At 34.2% G+C, this 18,170-nt stretch overlaps 1 protein-coding gene across 4 annotated transcripts in view; it reads right to left on the reverse strand.

Annotated features, from left to right (window-relative positions):
- Window positions 1–18,170, reverse strand: part of DPYD (dihydropyrimidine dehydrogenase) — an 833,094-nt gene that overhangs the window by 383,106 nt on the left and 431,818 nt on the right. For all 4 annotated transcript variants that reach the window (XM_059375481.1, XM_059375484.1, XM_059375483.1 and 1 more), the window contains one exon: window positions 16,832–17,047. In XM_059375481.1, the coding sequence (XP_059231464.1) occupies window positions 16,832–17,047 (216 nt within the window). The remainder of the gene's footprint in view (window positions 1–16,831; window positions 17,048–18,170) is intronic.

Here is an 18,170-nt window from a genome sequence, read left to right on the forward strand (position 1 = left end):
CATGTAGAACATATTCTTTTGATAGCTGTATATTAATGGAAATCATTTAGATTTTAATAGAAAAAAACATCGAAATTTATATGTAAACATAAAGGAGGAATTTTTCTTTAAGGTTGTGTCTTATAAAAATTCTTCCTTAAAACTTTAATTACAATGATAGATCTACTTGATTTCTATTTATGCAAGCTTTCATCACTTATAATAAATATACTTTTCATATTATCTCCCTGAGGAATAAAATGAAAAACTGAGTAGATCAAAATATAGAATGGTTGAAGTTGCAACACTGACCTCCATCTGATTTTCCCCCTCAAGAGATATATCTTTAAATAAGCAATTTCAATGTTTAGCCTTGTATTCCCTTTGCTTCTATCTTGCATAATTTCTTTATAAAGACTTCATAACCTAAGACTCCACATAGAATGAATGTGATTTTTTCTTTATTCTTGAAATAAAGAGTACTTTTATTTTACATCATTTTTATACCTGTGATTTAATATTTTAAAATATTGCTTTAAAACAGGTTGAAAAACACCTTTTCTTCTCAAATAGTAAATATTTTCATTTACCATGCATTTATCTCCAAAGTTAATGCTAATTCAAAGACATTTTAGAGAGCACATAGTATGTATTTCTTTCTTTCTATTTCAAAACATAGTAGATACAGAACTTCAAATTCTCCATGGAAAACAGTGAGAAAAAATATATACATATCCACCCAATCATAAGCAGACATATATGTTATTCGCTAAGAAAGCAGAAAAAAATCTGATATCATAATTTCATTTAAGGCCTTCTTATCTTTTAGATATCTAGCTTTGAAATGTTCAGAATTTTCTCTTGCTTTCTTAACACAAAAGTACAAATCCAAGATTTATTGTGCACCTGTAACCTTTCATTTCAACTACAACCTATAATCCACAAAAATGCTGAAATCTGGGTGGTAAGTGGTAATAGAAGTGATCATTTGTATCAGGTCCCTCACAAAGAGGAGACATGTATGTGTACCTAAATTCAGTCGTAAGGGGCCTGTAGTCTTCAATGGATTAGTTTACTTACAGAGAGAATCTGCATGTATTTCCAATCATAAATAACTTCTGAAATAGAAGTTAAACTTCCTCAGCTATAAAGAATAATAATAGCAGGAAAACTAACCCCTGGAACTTCTAGTTTTAAAGGCACTCAAATTTGCAGGTAATTCATACCCACTCAGAAGTGAAAAACATTTAATACGATATTGAAATATTCTATTTTTTATATTTTACTAAATTATAAGCAAAAGCTAGTTGCATGATAAAATCATATAAATGGCAAAATTGAGATTTTCTCATTAAAAATAAAATGTTTTGGGGTGCCTGGGTGGCTCAGTTGGTTAAGCATCTGACTGTAGATTTCAGTTTAGGTCATGGTCTCAGGGTTGTGAGACAGATCCCTGCATTAGCCTCAGCACTGGGCATGGAGCCCGTTTCAGATTCTCTCTCTGCCCTTCCCTTCTGCCCCTCCCCATGTGGCGCGTTCTCTCGTGCTTTAAAAAAATTAATTAATTAATTAATTATTTTATTTCTTTAAAGTATTATCCAAACATATCTGTCTTATGTCCAATATTTTATGGTTCTTAGTAATGCATAAATTAAAAAATAATGAGCCCAAAGTTCTTATTTCAGTTGTCTATTACAGTTGTATTTGTCATCTTTTCATTTTTTCATAAAAGAGACAATTTTTCCCTTAGATGCAGGGGATTTTTGTAATTTTTTTGCACATGAACAGCAAATAACATATGTTAAAAAGAGGAACTGCGAAAACGCAATGTGTATAGTAATATAATGTGATATAGTGTATCAGAGCTGATACGGGGCAAGGAAGCAGCATATTTTACATGTTGAAGCACATTTTAAGCCTTCCTTTACTCACGTAATTTAGGCTTCAGATGTATTTGTCAATTGCTCACTGCAGAATAGCTGCAGAACTGAAACAAAACCTTCAGTATAAAAATGACAACCCTTTTGTTTCCACTAAATCCTTATTCTGTCATCCACTGGCAGTGAGCTTTCCAGTCATGTTCTCTGCCAGTCCTTACCAGTTTGCCAATTACACAAGCTGCTTCCCAGACATCAGACACAAATTCCACAAGACTGCTGTGCAAGTGTACCCTAATTAACCATCAGCTTAATTAGACAATTTACTGTGTAATTAGCAGGCAATTAGTCAACACCTCTCAGATCTTATTGACTGCTGTGACAGCCTTTCTGTCTCTCCACATTCCAATACACAACAGCGACCATGTTTCTAGCACTCTTCAACCCGGTACGACATGGCTCTGGATGGAGAAGTGGGTAGTATTATATAAGTAAAGAAAAAAATCAATATGTAGCCTGTCCAATTATTGAGCTCTTTATAAACTTGCCTTTTATTTAATACAGGAAGTCCAATATTAAAGATATTTTAAGTACCCACTCCAAAAATGGTTATAAAGTCAACTTCTTAGTAAGTTTTATTTCATGTTTTTATATAAAACACTTTTCATTGTGTGTACTATGAATTACGTTCCATGACTGGCTATGCCTATAATATTTGAGTGACTTTTCTGATATGTATGTATCAGCCCTATTTGATTAAATCCCATTAATGTTAATAGCAGGTACAGACACAAATCCCACCTACACTGAGGTATTCTAGGATAGAGCAGCATTTTCTCATTTTCTCTCAGTGAAATATGAAGATGGCCAGACACCGGGAATCACAACTTGGGTGTTTTAACATTTACATTAACACTTATTAATTTTTCATGAAAAAGCATTTTTAAAAACTTCGCTGAGTCCATGTGTATGTCGCATAACATCCGTTGCTCTTTGCAGTGAAATTTCTGACCCCTATAAGCTACTTCCCATTTTCTGAAGATTTTATGATTGGTAACTAATGAGATCCCAACAGCTAGAAGGAAGTACAATTCTGCACCTTTTTTCTTTCTAGAAATACTAAAGAAGATAAATTTTACTGAATGATTTAAAAGTCATAAAATCTCCTATTAGTGGAAAGGAAGAGAAAGGAAGAATACATGACCATCCCTTCATAGTTTAATTGGTTAGTTGGCATCTACATTTCCCGATATCTGGCCAACTGCTATAAAAATAAACTACTTGCTACAAATTCCTATGTTATTTACACGTTTCCATTAGCAGTAATTTTCTTTCTTTCTTTCTATTTTTTTTTTCATTTTGAATATAAGGGTCTGAAAATTCTGGGCAAGGAGAACAGCTAGCGAAGCTGAGAATGAGGTTGACTTATTGGAGCAACCCAGAAAAGGCCATTATGGCTCTAGCTTAATTGGTACAAGGTGAAGTAGAATGAGATGAGGTCTGAGAGATAGGCAAGAGCCAGATGATAAAGTGATTATACAGGATTTTGGATCTTATTTGAAAGGCTATGGGAAGCTTCTGGAATATTTTAAGCAAAGGAGGGACACGATATGATTTATGTTGTAAAAGAACATCCAGGCCATGGTCTGGAGGCTGCAACGTAGGACCAGACCAGAGTGCAAGCAGGGAGGCTCTTGCAGGAGACTGGAAAAGTATTTAGTGAGAAATGATGGGGACTTGGATGTGGGTGTACCGCTGAGAAAGAATCCTTAAATGAGAGGGGCAAAATTTGATGATTTTATGTGCTTTAATAAATGATTACATAACTATTTGTGTTTAAATTTTGTATGCAGATTATGGTAACAATATTTTTATTGATACAGTGTTTTACATGTTACAAATCATTTTTTTTTTTTTAAGATTTTGTTTATTTATTTATTTGACAGACAGAGATCACAAGTAGGCAGAGAGGCAGGCAGAGAGAGAGGAGGAAGCAGGCTCTCTGCCGAGCAGAGAGCCCGATGTGGGGCCCGATCCTAGGACTCTGGGATCATGACCTGAGCCGAAGGCAGAGGCTCATGTCACAAATCATTTTTACATCTTGTATTTTTAAAAAATTCCAACTGAGTTATTGCTAAAATACTGTAAGAAAGGGAAGGCAGGTATTGTTTTAAATTATTAGTGAGCATGCTGAGGTTTAGAGAAGTAATTTATTGACAGTCAGATTACTTAGGAAAGAGATGACCCTCAACACTTTCTTCCAAATAAAGAGAAACGGCTGTAATACTTGAATAATAACTAATGTGATTTGCTGTGAAAACCACAACTGAGATTTTAGGGTTAAAATAACCCCTCCAGGGGCACCTGGGTGGCTCAGTGGGTTAAAGCCTCTGCCTTTGGCTCAGGTCATGATCCCAGGGTCCTGGGATCAAGTCCCACATCGGCTCTCTGCTCAGGGAGAGCCTGCTTCCCTCTCTCTCTGCCTGCCTCTCTGCCTATCTCTGTCTGTGAAATAAAAAATAAAAATCTTAAAAAAAAAAAACCAAAAAAACCAAAAAACCCTCCAGCCTTCTGCATGCAATCTCATTTTTCTCTTTTAATACATCCTTTTCTTTGTGTAAATTCATTTTAACTTTGGTGCCATAACATTTCTTGTATTCATCAAGAGAAGATTTCAAAATACAATGCAATGTTTGTTTATTCACCTTCTGAAAAACCATACACTGAGTGTATGGTTACCTTATGCTGCTTACCTTACGCTGGCTGTGACAGAAAATCCAAGTATCCTTTTGGCAACTTCACAGAACTCCAACTACAGGGAATATAACTGAGCAAGGGCCCAGCTCTTCTGCTGTGAGATCCATTCCTGCATTGTACTGCACCATGACTCAGCCAATAACTGAACAGGACAGAGAGACTAAAGCAGGCTCGTTCCTGAGATCTGAGGACTTCTCAAAGACTTCACTGAAACTTCCTTAGATGTAAGCCACTCTAGGATGCTTCCCTTCCACCTCCCTTCCTCCCTCCTTCACCTGCAGCCAGACTTATATTACTGCCTTATGACTCTACTCAGGTTTCTCTACCTTCCTCCATATTTGTTTTCATGCATATTTCACCTAATAAAATTCTTGCACATTTAATCCCATCTTGGCAACTGGTTAGTGGGAAACCTAGACTAAAACAATTCTGATGTTAGGTTAAATGGAACCTCAGTGATCAATTAAATGCTACCCACAAAATCCAGAAAAAAAAATCTGAGTATGAGAGAAATTTTGTAAAATTTAAGAAATTTTTATAATGGGCCATAATGCAATTAATGTCAATAATTAAAGTGTGACAGATGTTAGTAATATAACAGTATCAAAATGTGGATTTTGGCTGAGATCTTAAGAGGAACTGAAATAAATTACAAAAATAAATGTTCCCCTTGAAGAAATATTCAAGTATATGACAAAAATCTGCTTAGAGAGCTCTTATACACTTCTCCTTCAATAAGGATACAAAAGTTGGGGATACTGGAGATTTTAAGATGATTTCTTTGGATCATACTAATTCTGTGTTTTTAGCCTCTTTGGTAATCCCAAGCCCCAAGAGAGGGGTTAAAAGAGAGACCCTGAGAATACTCACTATGTATTCCCTGCAATTTATTTTTCCTTTTGGAAGGGGAGAGTGTAGTGTACAGTACTCTTTGATACATCTAAATGGTAAAGCATAGGCTATCTGCTGCTGAAAAACGAGTTAAAAGAGATGCAAATATATCTTGACCAGCCTGCATTCCTAGGATTTTTCATGGCAAAGCAAATGTAAAATTTTCCTGTGGACCAGTTAAGGGACCCATATAAAATAAGTTAATGTGAGGTCACTCTAAGGTCTTTTCAGTAGGGACCCTGAAAAAGCAAAGAGGTCTCAGCAGGGGGGATAAAAAATAAGGTAAATAACTCAAGGGCTCCTAGGAATTGTGTAGGAAGTAAGTTATAACCAGAGATTCAAAAGAGCCATAGGGGAGAGCCAAAGGGTGGGAGAAATTTTTGAAGAACCTATGGCAACACCCAAGAAAAAAGAGCCTAAAAATATGTCTCCTAAAGAAGAATATTATAGCTGTACAAAATTATATTTATCCCCAAAAGTGAATTGTTCATCATGAAATAGTGATATTTGCCAATTTAATATTCACAGTATTGCTAAACAATGCACTACATTCCAAGACACATCTGTGTTACTGATTAGACTAGGGAAAGAGTCAATTACCATGTATTTTCCAGTTCCTTCATTTGCAAAGCCTGAAGGTCACAGGACCTGCCTTCCAGGGGTTTACATTCAAGAAGGAGAAAAATAAACAAATACATAAAGAATTCATTCTATCTTTTATCAACTGAACAAAATTTTATAAAAGCTAAGAGACTGAGAAAAAGATAACCATTGGTCAACAACCACTGGATCATCAATGACTTTTTAACATTTGAGTAGGAGAAGAAATTATCTTAGGAGGAAAAATGCAAAATTAAGGTATAGAGGACACAAACATAATAAGACTAGTGATTAGACTGGTTTAATCAGAAAAGAGAGACTGTGTGAGAAAACGTAAAAGATATTACTAAAAATGGTGAACAGGAGTTACATTATGATTAACAGCAAATTCCAAATTGAATTAAGTAATTACTTTGCTTAAAACCTCTTCGGGTTCCCTGTTGTCTATACAAACACATTTGAATTCCTAGCCTAACAGACCTTTCCCATAGTCTCTCCAGCTACTTATACTACCTTGTGATACATATGCTGAATCTTACCTAAGATTTAGCTGCTGAATCTTAAATATGCACGGCACTCTCATGACCATGAATGGCCATGTGCTATCCATTCTGCCTAGAATAAAGATGAAGCTCAAACATGAAGTCATTTTTCTTTATAACAATTGGAGGAAACACAAGGAACAGGACAGACTGGACCAAAGATATAATTTTATGATTCTGATGAACTGTCTAAAACCATGCAAGGATCACCTTATTAGTAATGATAATTTGATTTTTCTTCTTTTCCAAATAGTCCTTGTAACTTTTATCAGATATATCATATTGTCTGCCCTCTACATTTTTCCAATTCATCTTGTAGTTATAATCTAAGTATGGAATTATATACTGAGGTGGCTTCCACCCTCACTGTGCATATCCAATACAGAGTTTTAATTAAAAAAAAAACCTCTTAGAGATTAAAAAAAAAGAAAGGAGGAAAATACTGCTTATTAAGTAACATTTTTAGTCTAAGAATCTCTGTTGCCTTATGTCAATATTCAGTCTTTTGGTGTATGCTCCGAAATAGAGTTCAAGTTTTCTAGAGCAAAGACCATTTATATTAACACACATACACACTATATGAATGATCAGCACCTAACAAATATGTGTCGAGTGAATGAGATAAAAAAGAGGGTATAGAAAGGACATTAGCAACAGCTCTCAGAATACATCTAGTCTAGACCATATACCTAAAAGTGACACTTGATGATACTTTTAGATAAATTTTAACTTTGAGGGTGAACTGGCAGAAGAAGAATGATACATTGTTCCAAACATGTGGGATACCAGGAAAGAAACTTACAAATGAGTAAATAGAGTAGGATAAAAAGAGCAATGGACTTAGCTGAAGTTTACTTAAGAAGCAAATGGAGAAGTTCAGCAACTAAAGGTAACTGGAATATGAAAAGGAAGCTTGCCTGAATATTTCTTTAAAAAAGCAGTCACTTCCTTAAGCATCTAATAGCACTTCATTTTAGAAACAGTGCTGATTGAATATGAAGCCAACTGGGAGTCATGTAAGAGGAAGGAGTATGGAGAGAATTGCAGTTTAAAACTGAGTAAGTCTTAAAACAAAATGGACAATGTAGGTATGTCTTTAATAAAAACTTGACAGTGAGGTAATCACTGGTTTTATATTTCAAGTATTTTAGTGAAGGATAAAGAATATCCTTATGTAGTAATAGCTAGAATCTTTTTAAAAATCAATGAAGAAAATACAGAGGCAAGGAGTGTATTATGGAATTCAAGCCATTTAATTTCAACCAAGACTAAATCATCCAAACAAAGCCAGAATATGGATATTGTTGACTTAGTTAAATTAAAAACTTGCAAAAGAATTATGTGAGACAGGAAAAGAGTAAAATCACTCTCTCAATTAGCAGGACTGTATTTTATGAAAATTTCTGTTAGCCATAATTACAAGGATTTTCCATCAACCTGATATGATTTACTTTAAAACAAAACAAAACAAAGCAAAAACAAATAAAAGTCCCAAAGCTGAAAAGTATTTTCCAATACAGGTTTGGTTCCTCTACATGCTAACCCAAATCAAAACTGTGCACATCAATTTATATTATTAAAAAGTCTATTTGAGTCTCACGTTGTCCACTCTACAAAATGATTAACTAATTAACAAGTGTGAAATCACAGCCTGAAATGGAAAAGAAGTGAAGACGTAATTATATTGGAAAATTGACTGCTCTGCTTCCTAGTCAACTAGCCCAGTTATGAAGTAAAAGGTAAAAAAGATTGGGAGCAATTTAAATAACTTTAATAATGTACCTGGTTAAAAACATTACTTTGGCTACAATTAAAGTATTTATAGTTAATATTAGAAGTACATGCATTAGCCTGTGTTTGGAAACATCATAATCTATATTTTCTATTGAACAAACTAGGTCTGGCATACATGGCATGGATGAAAACAATGATTAGCTTAGAACCTTGGGGAAAGATGTGGAATATTTTTAATTAGATTCTAACTTGCAAGATTTAGTTTCAATATTGCAAGTGTAGAAACAAATGAGCATGCAAGGATACACATGGTCTTTTACTGTTGGTGAGATCACAGTTTCTTCATAGAAAAGCCTGCTAAATAGTCTTGAAGTGAGCATTTGGAGGAAATCTCCCATAGGACTATTACATGTGAACTGTAGCCTTTTAATAAACCCATTCTTTATAATTTGAGGATGAGTCAATTTTAATAATTTCAATACAATAAAACTAAATAACAATTAAAGAACCTAACCAGGTGAGAATCAAACTATTAGTACATGGGAATCATTTATGGTTTTAAAATGTTAAAAGTCTCCCAGATGAGAAGTTTACATTGAATTTGTTTAAATAATTATAACTCCTTAGTTAATGCACAAGTATATACCATGAGAAAAATACTGCACGATAAATAGAAATTAATTATGCACCAAATTTGAAGCTAGGACTATAACAGAGAAAATAATGCACTGGACAGTTGTTTATTTATTGTTTCATAGACTTTCATAATAATGTAATACAGAAACTCAATAACAATAAAATAAATCAGTTTGACTTAATGTTTAAAAAGATTCAGATCTTTATTTCTAATAAGGCCTTTTAGAATGAGTTACAAGAGTAAATTATAGTCTTTCGTATTGTAATCCAAAGAGAATTGACTGAGCTCTAAAATATTATTACGTAACATTTTTGTGAAATTTTTCTTAACAGCTCCAGATATTATTTTTAGCATTTATAGTCCTGACAACGTTATTCCTGAATTCTTGTCTGGTTGATAGGTGCTATAGCAATTTGTGCAAATGTAGGCAACTTCCTCTCAATTAAGATAATGTGGATCGAAACAAGTTTCCTGAAATCCACATGGGAGAACAGACAACCTACATGGTAAAAAGTCTGCAAACCTTATTATAGAAAGGAAAACAGGACTATTTAGAAAAGAAAAAGAAAAGGCTTGTTGATAGGACATGAGAGCTGTCTCCAAGTAACTGAAGAGCTGTCATGTGGAATTGTGGTTCAAATTAGAATCCTATAATTATTCATTCATCTAACAAGTATGTATTGCATCCTTCCTATCTACCAGACATAGTTCTTGGCACTGGGCATACAGTAGTGAGCAAGAAAGACAACATCCCTCTTATGTAAACCTTACTTTGAATGGTCAAAACAGAAAAATAAACAAGTAAAGAAATACGTGATCGAGAAAATGATAATTTCATACGGTGGTAAGTGCAGTGAAGAAAAAATACAAAATCAACCAGGGAAACATGACACAGGAAGACTGAGTTTTGGACAGTCAGCACAGACTTCTCTGATGAGGTAAGTTTTGATTTGAGAACTGAATGAGAAGCAAGAGCTCTAGGTTTAAAGATCTGAGGGCATAGCACTCCAAAGTGAGCAGACACTAGCAAAAAGGCCTAAGAGAAGGAGGACACTGCCATGTTGGAGGAGTACAAAGAGGGCCAGTGTGCCTAAAGAAAATTGGCACAGAAGGAGATTGGCTTTGGACAATGGATAGACAGTGGATTTCTAGAAGGATCTTATTATTATTCTTTTCTTTTTCAAGTGTTTATTAAATTTAGTTAGTTAACATACAGTACAGTATTCATTTCAGGTGTAGTATTTATTGATTCATCACTCCCAGAAGATTATAAATCAAAAGTCTCTCTCCATGACACTATACATAAAACCGAAAAGAAATAAAATCATGGGTGCTGCTCTGCTTGAGAGGTAGGAGATAGAAAACCCTCAGTACACTTGCTCAGTTGAACCCTACGTCTCTGCCAAACATTGATGGAGTCAAACTGCCTTCAATTCAGACATAAAATAAGAAGATTTGGAGAGGATAAATTAGAAAATATGATATACAGGAAAACATCTGGATTTGTATCAAATAGACCTTGGTTCAATCCTGCTGCCGAGGATGTCAGCTTTTGGATCGGAGGAACAATTTCCATGTTCCCAAATCCTGGTCTGGACTAGTTGACTTGCTCTAACCAACAGAAGGAGGGTGGAAATTATATTGTGCAAATTCAGAGTCTCAGACTCATCATTTCCACTCTTGCATTTTTAGAATACGGCCACTTTGTGAACAAGCTCCATGCAGTCTCTTTGAAGATGAGACCATATGGAGAACTAGGCCCAGTTATGCCAGCTGAGGTCCTAAACACATGAATAAAGCCATCAAGCACCACCAGCCACCAAGTCTGTCAACTCACTGCAAATGCATGAGTAAGAACAACTAATGTCACATGGGTCAAAGTCAAGCCCACACAGCTGCACCCTGACCAGACTGCCAACCTATAGAACCAAGAGCAGATTACTTATTGTTTAAAACTACTAAATTGTGCTTTGATATACAGCAAGAGACAAGTAATACAGAAATTGGTTATGTTTGCTAACATAACAGAATCTAAAACATGTGGCATTGGCTTTCGAAATGAGAGGGGGGCAGAGACCTCTCTTGGAGAATCAAGAGTCAGCTGTTAGTAAAGGCTGGAAAAATGGTGAACAAACTGTTAGTAGAGGCTTGAAATGCAGTGTGAAAATTGTTATTGGAGACTGGGAAAGGGTGGCCTGTATTATGTAGTGACAGAACAATTGGCAAGAATATCTCTGGTGATAATTCAGAAGATGGAAAATGTACATAATGTATGTGTGGATCTGACTAAAGAAATATCTAGACAAAACACTGCAAGTGTCAGTTGAATGTTTCTACTCAAGAATAGTAAGGTACTGTAAGAGAGAAATTAGCTAAAAAAGGATATATTTAATTTGCTAAGCAAACTTAGCAAAGCGAAAGGGCCCAGGACTTGCTGTGTTAGAAAGTAAAATTATTCTTAGTATTTTTTCTACCCTGAAAGAAAGAGGTTTTCAAAGTAAGAAATGACCTTCAGGTAAAGATCACATTAAGAGTGTTGCTTTGTGATCCTTTGTTAAGATTTTAGAAAGATTTAAAGCAGGTTCTAGTTGATTTTCTCAGGTAGACAATATTGATTCTAAGAATCTCAAAAACATTGAGTCGCAGCAGGAAGACATATCCAAAATGGATAAAAATCTGTCTCAAAAAGAATTATGAATGTGGCTTTAGGGTATGTAGTCAGCCCTTAATAGATTCAAAGAGTTTTTAAGAAAGTTTTCTGATGACATGATTAAGAACAAGGACTACAGGGGGCAATTGAAATAAAGATAATAGGGATTCTTAACTTTCCACGGCAGCTAATAGGTTGAAAAAGATACTCAACTGCCAGGAATGGCCAACACTGGCCATTTCTTAACTAAAACAGAACAAAAACTCAGAGGATAGAATAAGAGCCCTGAGAACCGAGCCAACAGTGGATAGGAAAAATGAATTGTGGAACCATTACCAGGGAGCAGGATGGGGTCCTACTCAAGGAACACTGTCTTACCCCCAACAAGGCAAGAGAGATAATAAAGTGATGGAGAGAGAGACTCAGCAATCTGAGCAATTACAGTAACTCCAGTTGAGGGTCCATATGTATGAATGAGGCCATCTTGCCAGTACCCGGGCATCCCTCCAACTAACTGAGAATGCATGAATGAGTCCAAGTGACACCTTGTGAAGCAGAAGAACTGCCCATGTGAACTCAGTATGTGACTGTGAGCAAATAAATAATTGTTGTTCTAAGTCCTGGGCAATTGGTTTAACTTTCTCACTCTTTTATTTCATATGAAAAAAAATTTTTTAAATACTATCTTACCACTTCCAAAAAACATTTGGCAATGTCTATACTTTCTATGCACTTAACAAATGGTAGTTAATTATGTGTATAGTAATGATCATTCTAACAACAACAATGTACATTACTAAATAACTTGTGCAAGGTAGAGCCTTAGAAACAGCTTTGGACAGAGACTGGATTCTCCCAGGCAAAAGTTGTTTTCACTAGACGTCACTGCCTCTCCACACTTGTCAGCCCTTCTCTTGGGTGTATATTCACTTAGAAAAACAAAACAAAAAAACCTACCATATTTAAAAATCAACAATTCATTTATGTTAATAAGCTAGACTAACTTATTCCATGGTGTCTCTGAGGGCAGAACTATAAAACATGGATGGAACATTCAAGAAAGGCCAATTTGGGGTCAATAAAAAAAGATATTCCTAAAATAGGGTTATCCATAGCTATAAGAAGCTGCATTGCCTTAAAGATCTAGCATATTTCTTGTTATTAAAGGCACTCCAAAACAAGTTACATTTACCCTGTCATAGCTATTGACACATAAGCTTAGATAGTTGGCCAAATGATTTTTATTTCCCTTCCTAAAATTGTGCAATACATATTCTGTTTTCTCAAAAATTCTCTATATTTTAAAGACTCTCAAGTCTTAAAACGCTACCCATTCATTTAAAAACTCCACTGACATTTTCATTTTCAGACATGTATAGATGCACCACAGAAAGCAACATGGGATATGAAAATTTTAAATTGGCCTTTTCTCCCTTGATTGAGATCAATACTCAGAACAGTCCATTTTTTATGTGTTAACTGTCTGTTCATATGGCTGAAAAAAAAGGAACTCAATATGCTTGTGCCAAAAATCTATTTATTCATTTATTGACTCATTTATCCAACGAATATTTATGAAACATTTATCAAACTCTTCCTGTACACTAAGCATTATGTTATGTGGTATAAGGTTGTATTTTATGGAAAAAGCCACTATCAATATTTGATTCCAAAGAAATAATGAAGAACCTTAAATATTTCTCAGTTTTCAGTTTTTGGCATTTTATGTTGAGAGAATCTGTATATGTGCACCTCTTTGTCTAGTTATCTGATACTTATTAAAACAAAATATATGCAATCAAGATATTTTCTCACTAAAAATCAATCAAGTTTATTCTAATATCTATACCATATATCTTATAAATGAAGTGAATTTTTGCTTACGTTTGAATCTGATTTGGAATAATAGCAAACACTTCTGAGTTTACCTATGTAGTGACAAAGATATATGCAACTTGCAGTCACAGATTACACATTTGCAGTATATAATATGTAGATGCCTGAGAGAACAAAATTTATGATATAATTTCCAAAAATAAAATCTTTTTATCTATTTCTTCTCAGTGGACATTGGCCAGGAGGTTCTTTAATGTGCAGTCTAAATAATTTTTAATATTGCCAATTAAACATAGCATCTCTCTGGTTTGTCATGATAGTTTAGTTTTAATTAAGCTTGACACTGATTTCTCTCCAACTTTTTAAAATTTAAACATGAATGCACTATATATTTATATGTAAAAATAATTTTAATTATATTTTCATTTCATTTTATGATGGTATTTTAAATATCATCTTTATAATACATAAAGAGAATCTCAAGAAAGGCAATCTATGTATTTTGGGACATTCCAGGGAAGACTGATTTTGGGAAGGAAGAATATAGTTAATAAAAGCCCTCTTTGATGTTATTTAATACAAAAGCAAACACAGATCTTTTTATACTTGACATTAAAAATCTGATCATTTGCCTCCCTAAAGAAACCACATACAGCTTTTATACAGACTGCACAGTAAGGAATAATAATATTTCTGTTTACTGAGATATCAACTGGCATTTCAGTGTAAGTCAATGGTCTATCGTTGCTACAGCATATTAGACCTCAATCTGGCATCTACAAATGTCAAGAGTATAAAAAAAAGTATAGGATGAAAATCAAAAGCATGTTCCGAACTCCCAAAAAAATAAAAAAAAAGGGAAACAAAGTTCACCTAAACATATTTGCTGCAGAAATCAGTGCAATATTCAGCTGTCAATCTAGAAAAACAACAAGGGAGCCACCCTGTCAGTAGGACAGGATAATAAAATTTCCAGCAGATGTTCAGGCAGGGCTCTAATTTTTACTGAACTCCCTTGGTAAGCATTTAATTTCTTTATCATATGCAGTCTCGGAAAATTGTACTTCATCAAAACTGTACTGTGAAATATTAATATTTCATATGATAACAAAACTCCATAGAATAACCTTTGTCATATTAAGAGCATCCAAATTTCAAATGTCAAGATTCTGAATTTTAATACATTTTAAGTAGATTCTTGAATTGGCATAATAAATTATAATAAGACTAATCTAAATTAATATACTATAATGTCACACAAATGTATAGTACATATAATATTGTAATAGATGTCTGTAGTAGGAGGCTGTGGGAAAACGTGTTTCTACCTACTGAGTTGTACGTTACAACATTTCATCAGACGCTCATAAGACAATTTCACATTCACAACAGGTTTAATCACTAATTAGGGACAACATAAGAAAACAAAACAAAACAAAACCCTAGATCTCTATGAAGCAAACTGACTATTTTGCAAAAACATGTATGGGAAACAATTGTTTTTGAAAATGACATTATATAAGCCTAAGGTGGCATCGTTATTTATGTCATTATAATCTGCAAAAATACATTTAAAATAGTCTTTGTACAAATATTGTGTTCTACTCACCATCAAAGCAAGTAACAGAGAGCTTCCTAAAGCCCCCAACATAATGTTTTATATGCCAAATTTAATTTGCATTTGCTCCTTACTCTCTCTTTGAACCAGCATCACAGACTTGTGAATTGATAGATTAAATTCAAATTGGAGGTTTAGAAGGAAGTTAGCTTCCACATTTAATTTTGCTGCTGATCCTAATAAAGGCAACTGCTCCTAGGTTACTGAAAGAGACAGCATCACAAATCAATGCATGTCACTAACAGAGTAAAGACAAATGTCTCTGATTAATCAGAATTCAATTTTTTGCAAGCAAACAGCAAATTCAAAGCAAACACCTTTTTTTCCTACAGTTCTTTACTTGTACCTGATTAGCTACCTATTTCTGTTTACACATAAAATTTTTAAAACAGAGTAACTATAATGTAGTCATTAGATGGTATTGGAGACTCAGTTTTTCTCAATGGATTAAACATTTGATTACAGCTTCCAAGTTATTCTTAAAGGATGAATTGAAACAAAGACAAATGTACTATCAATATTCTACAAAGCTGTAAACAATTGATTAATGATATTCTAAAGCTGCATCCAGTAAGTTCTGTTTATCTTTACACTTTATTTAACCAAAGTATTTGAAAAAGAACCTCTCTTTAGTTATTTAAACATAAAAACATTTATGAAATTTTTTATGCCCCGGTTTTTCTAACTTTTGAGGATTCTCTAGATTTTCTTCATCACAGTTACACATAGCATCTTGTAAAGCTGTCAGAATAAGACAGCCGTAATGTTTTAGCCATACTAATGCTAGCTATTGATCCTAGTAAGAGGAGAAAGAAGGAGAGAATGTGCTTAATGGGGCATATTTGTTTTCTATTATTTTCTTTGCCTACGGATAAGGCTGATTTAAATAATGATACAGTTTTCTCAGTCACTAGATTCACACATTCTTATACATTAATTATTACTAACTACCAGTTAGTTAGTACTAAATACATTGATAGATTTAGCATTTAAAATTTTATCAATAAAGGATCTAAGAATGTTAAATTCTGCTCTGCTTTTCTAATTCAAAACCATATAAGGATGCAACCTTCTACTGTATATTTCGTACTACTTTAAAAACATGAATTTATATGTTTTGTGTACCTTAAAGAATCAATCTCAACCATAATACGTACTTTATTTTCTACTGAGTATGTCCACTTACAGTGTGAGTACAAAGTCATCGTGCCAAATTAAACTCAGGTATATGTACTTTGAAAATCTTTCTATATTTAAAAATTCAAGAAGAACCTTATTACCAGCACAAATGAGGTACACAGAGTGATTCTTTTTGACCTGACCTGGGTCCCAGGAATATGTACAAACCAAACTTATAGTCTCTCCAACCTTCAGTTCGGACAGATGTCCTCATCCACACACATCCAGAAATCACAAAATAATTAATGCCAAAATAAAAAATCATGAGTTTGTGATTATCACATTAAATAGCCATTTTTGTAATATATATATTTTTTGATGCTTCCTAGATAAAACAAAATGGGAAATTCATGGCCTTCCATGGGACAGAAAGATGGGTAAGAGAAAAAAATTAGCCTGGACTAATAGGTCTTGTCCTGTAGTTGAGTAACTATTATTTCTTGGTCAGAAAAATTGTGACATCATAATATCTCTGCTCTAATTAAAATGCATGATAGACATTTAAACATGACCTCATAAATATTTTCTTACCTTATCAAGAGAGAAAGTTTTGGTCAGGGCAAAGCCCCATCCAGCTTCAAAAGCTCTTCGGATCATTGATGTACTGGTGGCTGGAGTTGCACTAGCAAGACCAAAAGGATTTATAAACTTCAGTCCAGCCATTTCCACACTGATGTCCACCAGATCAATAGGAGTGTAAAAGAGGGGCAGTTCAGGTTTGGCAGAAACCGAAGCTCCATATTGCGACTGTAAAAAACAAACAGTCAGTAACTGTTCTTGCATCAGATCTGATTTTTCCATAGACTCTTTGACAAAAATCACTTCAACACACCATTCGAAATAATATAGATTACATCGGTGTGTTTACAATGATGAAAACTGGCCAAAAAAAAATCAGTTAGCAGTCACCCAGATTCATATAATACCACCTTTTTCTAATTTAAAAGGCAGTATGGAGAGTATTAACAGAAATAAAATCAATTAAATAAGCAAACAAAGAACTCTATTTAAAACATACGGAGATTCAAACACAAAAGGGAAAAATTTCAGAATTTATCTCCCTGGTCCCATAAACCAGCCCTTTTGTACTTAATTTTTGGAAGATGTCTTTAGTGCTCAGAAATATGGGCAACAGCAAGTCAGGAGGCCCAAATTCAATTTCCAGTAGTCTCACTTCTGTTTATGAGATTTTAGGAAAGCCACCTAATATGTCCATGTCTTTTTCTCCTCAACCATTTTCAGTACAGCAGCAGGAATGCTGGGTGCCTAATTTCCAACCTCCTAGGAGTACTGGAAAAGGTAGGAGATCATAAGCCACAGGAAGACATCTAATTTGGAAAGTGGGGAATGTACTCATGTGCAGGAGGAGAGTTTCTTTTTTAGAACCCAAACCGGTACCAAAACAGTTAATGTCTTCACCTCTCAAAACTGGGAAATTACCTTTGTTAAAGGAACACTGTATAATGTTACCTTGCATTACGAAAACACGTATGCAAAGTGCATGGCACACTGAAGAGGGTAGGTACTTGCTAAATGTCTCTTCCTGACTGGGAGGGTTATTAACGATCTCATCAGGACTTTAGTTTATAAAGTGTCTCTGTCTCTTTCCTTTTCCCTCCTTCTCTTTCTCTCTGTTTATCTCTGAAAGACAAATAATACTAGCAAATATAAAAAAGGATGAATTTTCCAAGCCAAACTGAATGGATAGGGCTAGTTAATTCCAAAGTAAGAACTCCTTTCCCTTGTGAACTATCACTCAAAGGAAAAGTTGTTTGAGCATAACTTTAATTTTACAGGAGTGTGTCTTATGCAGATAAAAATTGCCATGACTTGCATACAAATTATTTCCGGACTTCCAGCATTTATAATG

This window comes from Mustela nigripes, chromosome 14, assembly GCF_022355385.1.
Source record: "Mustela nigripes isolate SB6536 chromosome 14, MUSNIG.SB6536, whole genome shotgun sequence".
NCBI lineage: Eukaryota > Metazoa > Chordata > Mammalia > Carnivora > Mustelidae > Mustela > Mustela nigripes.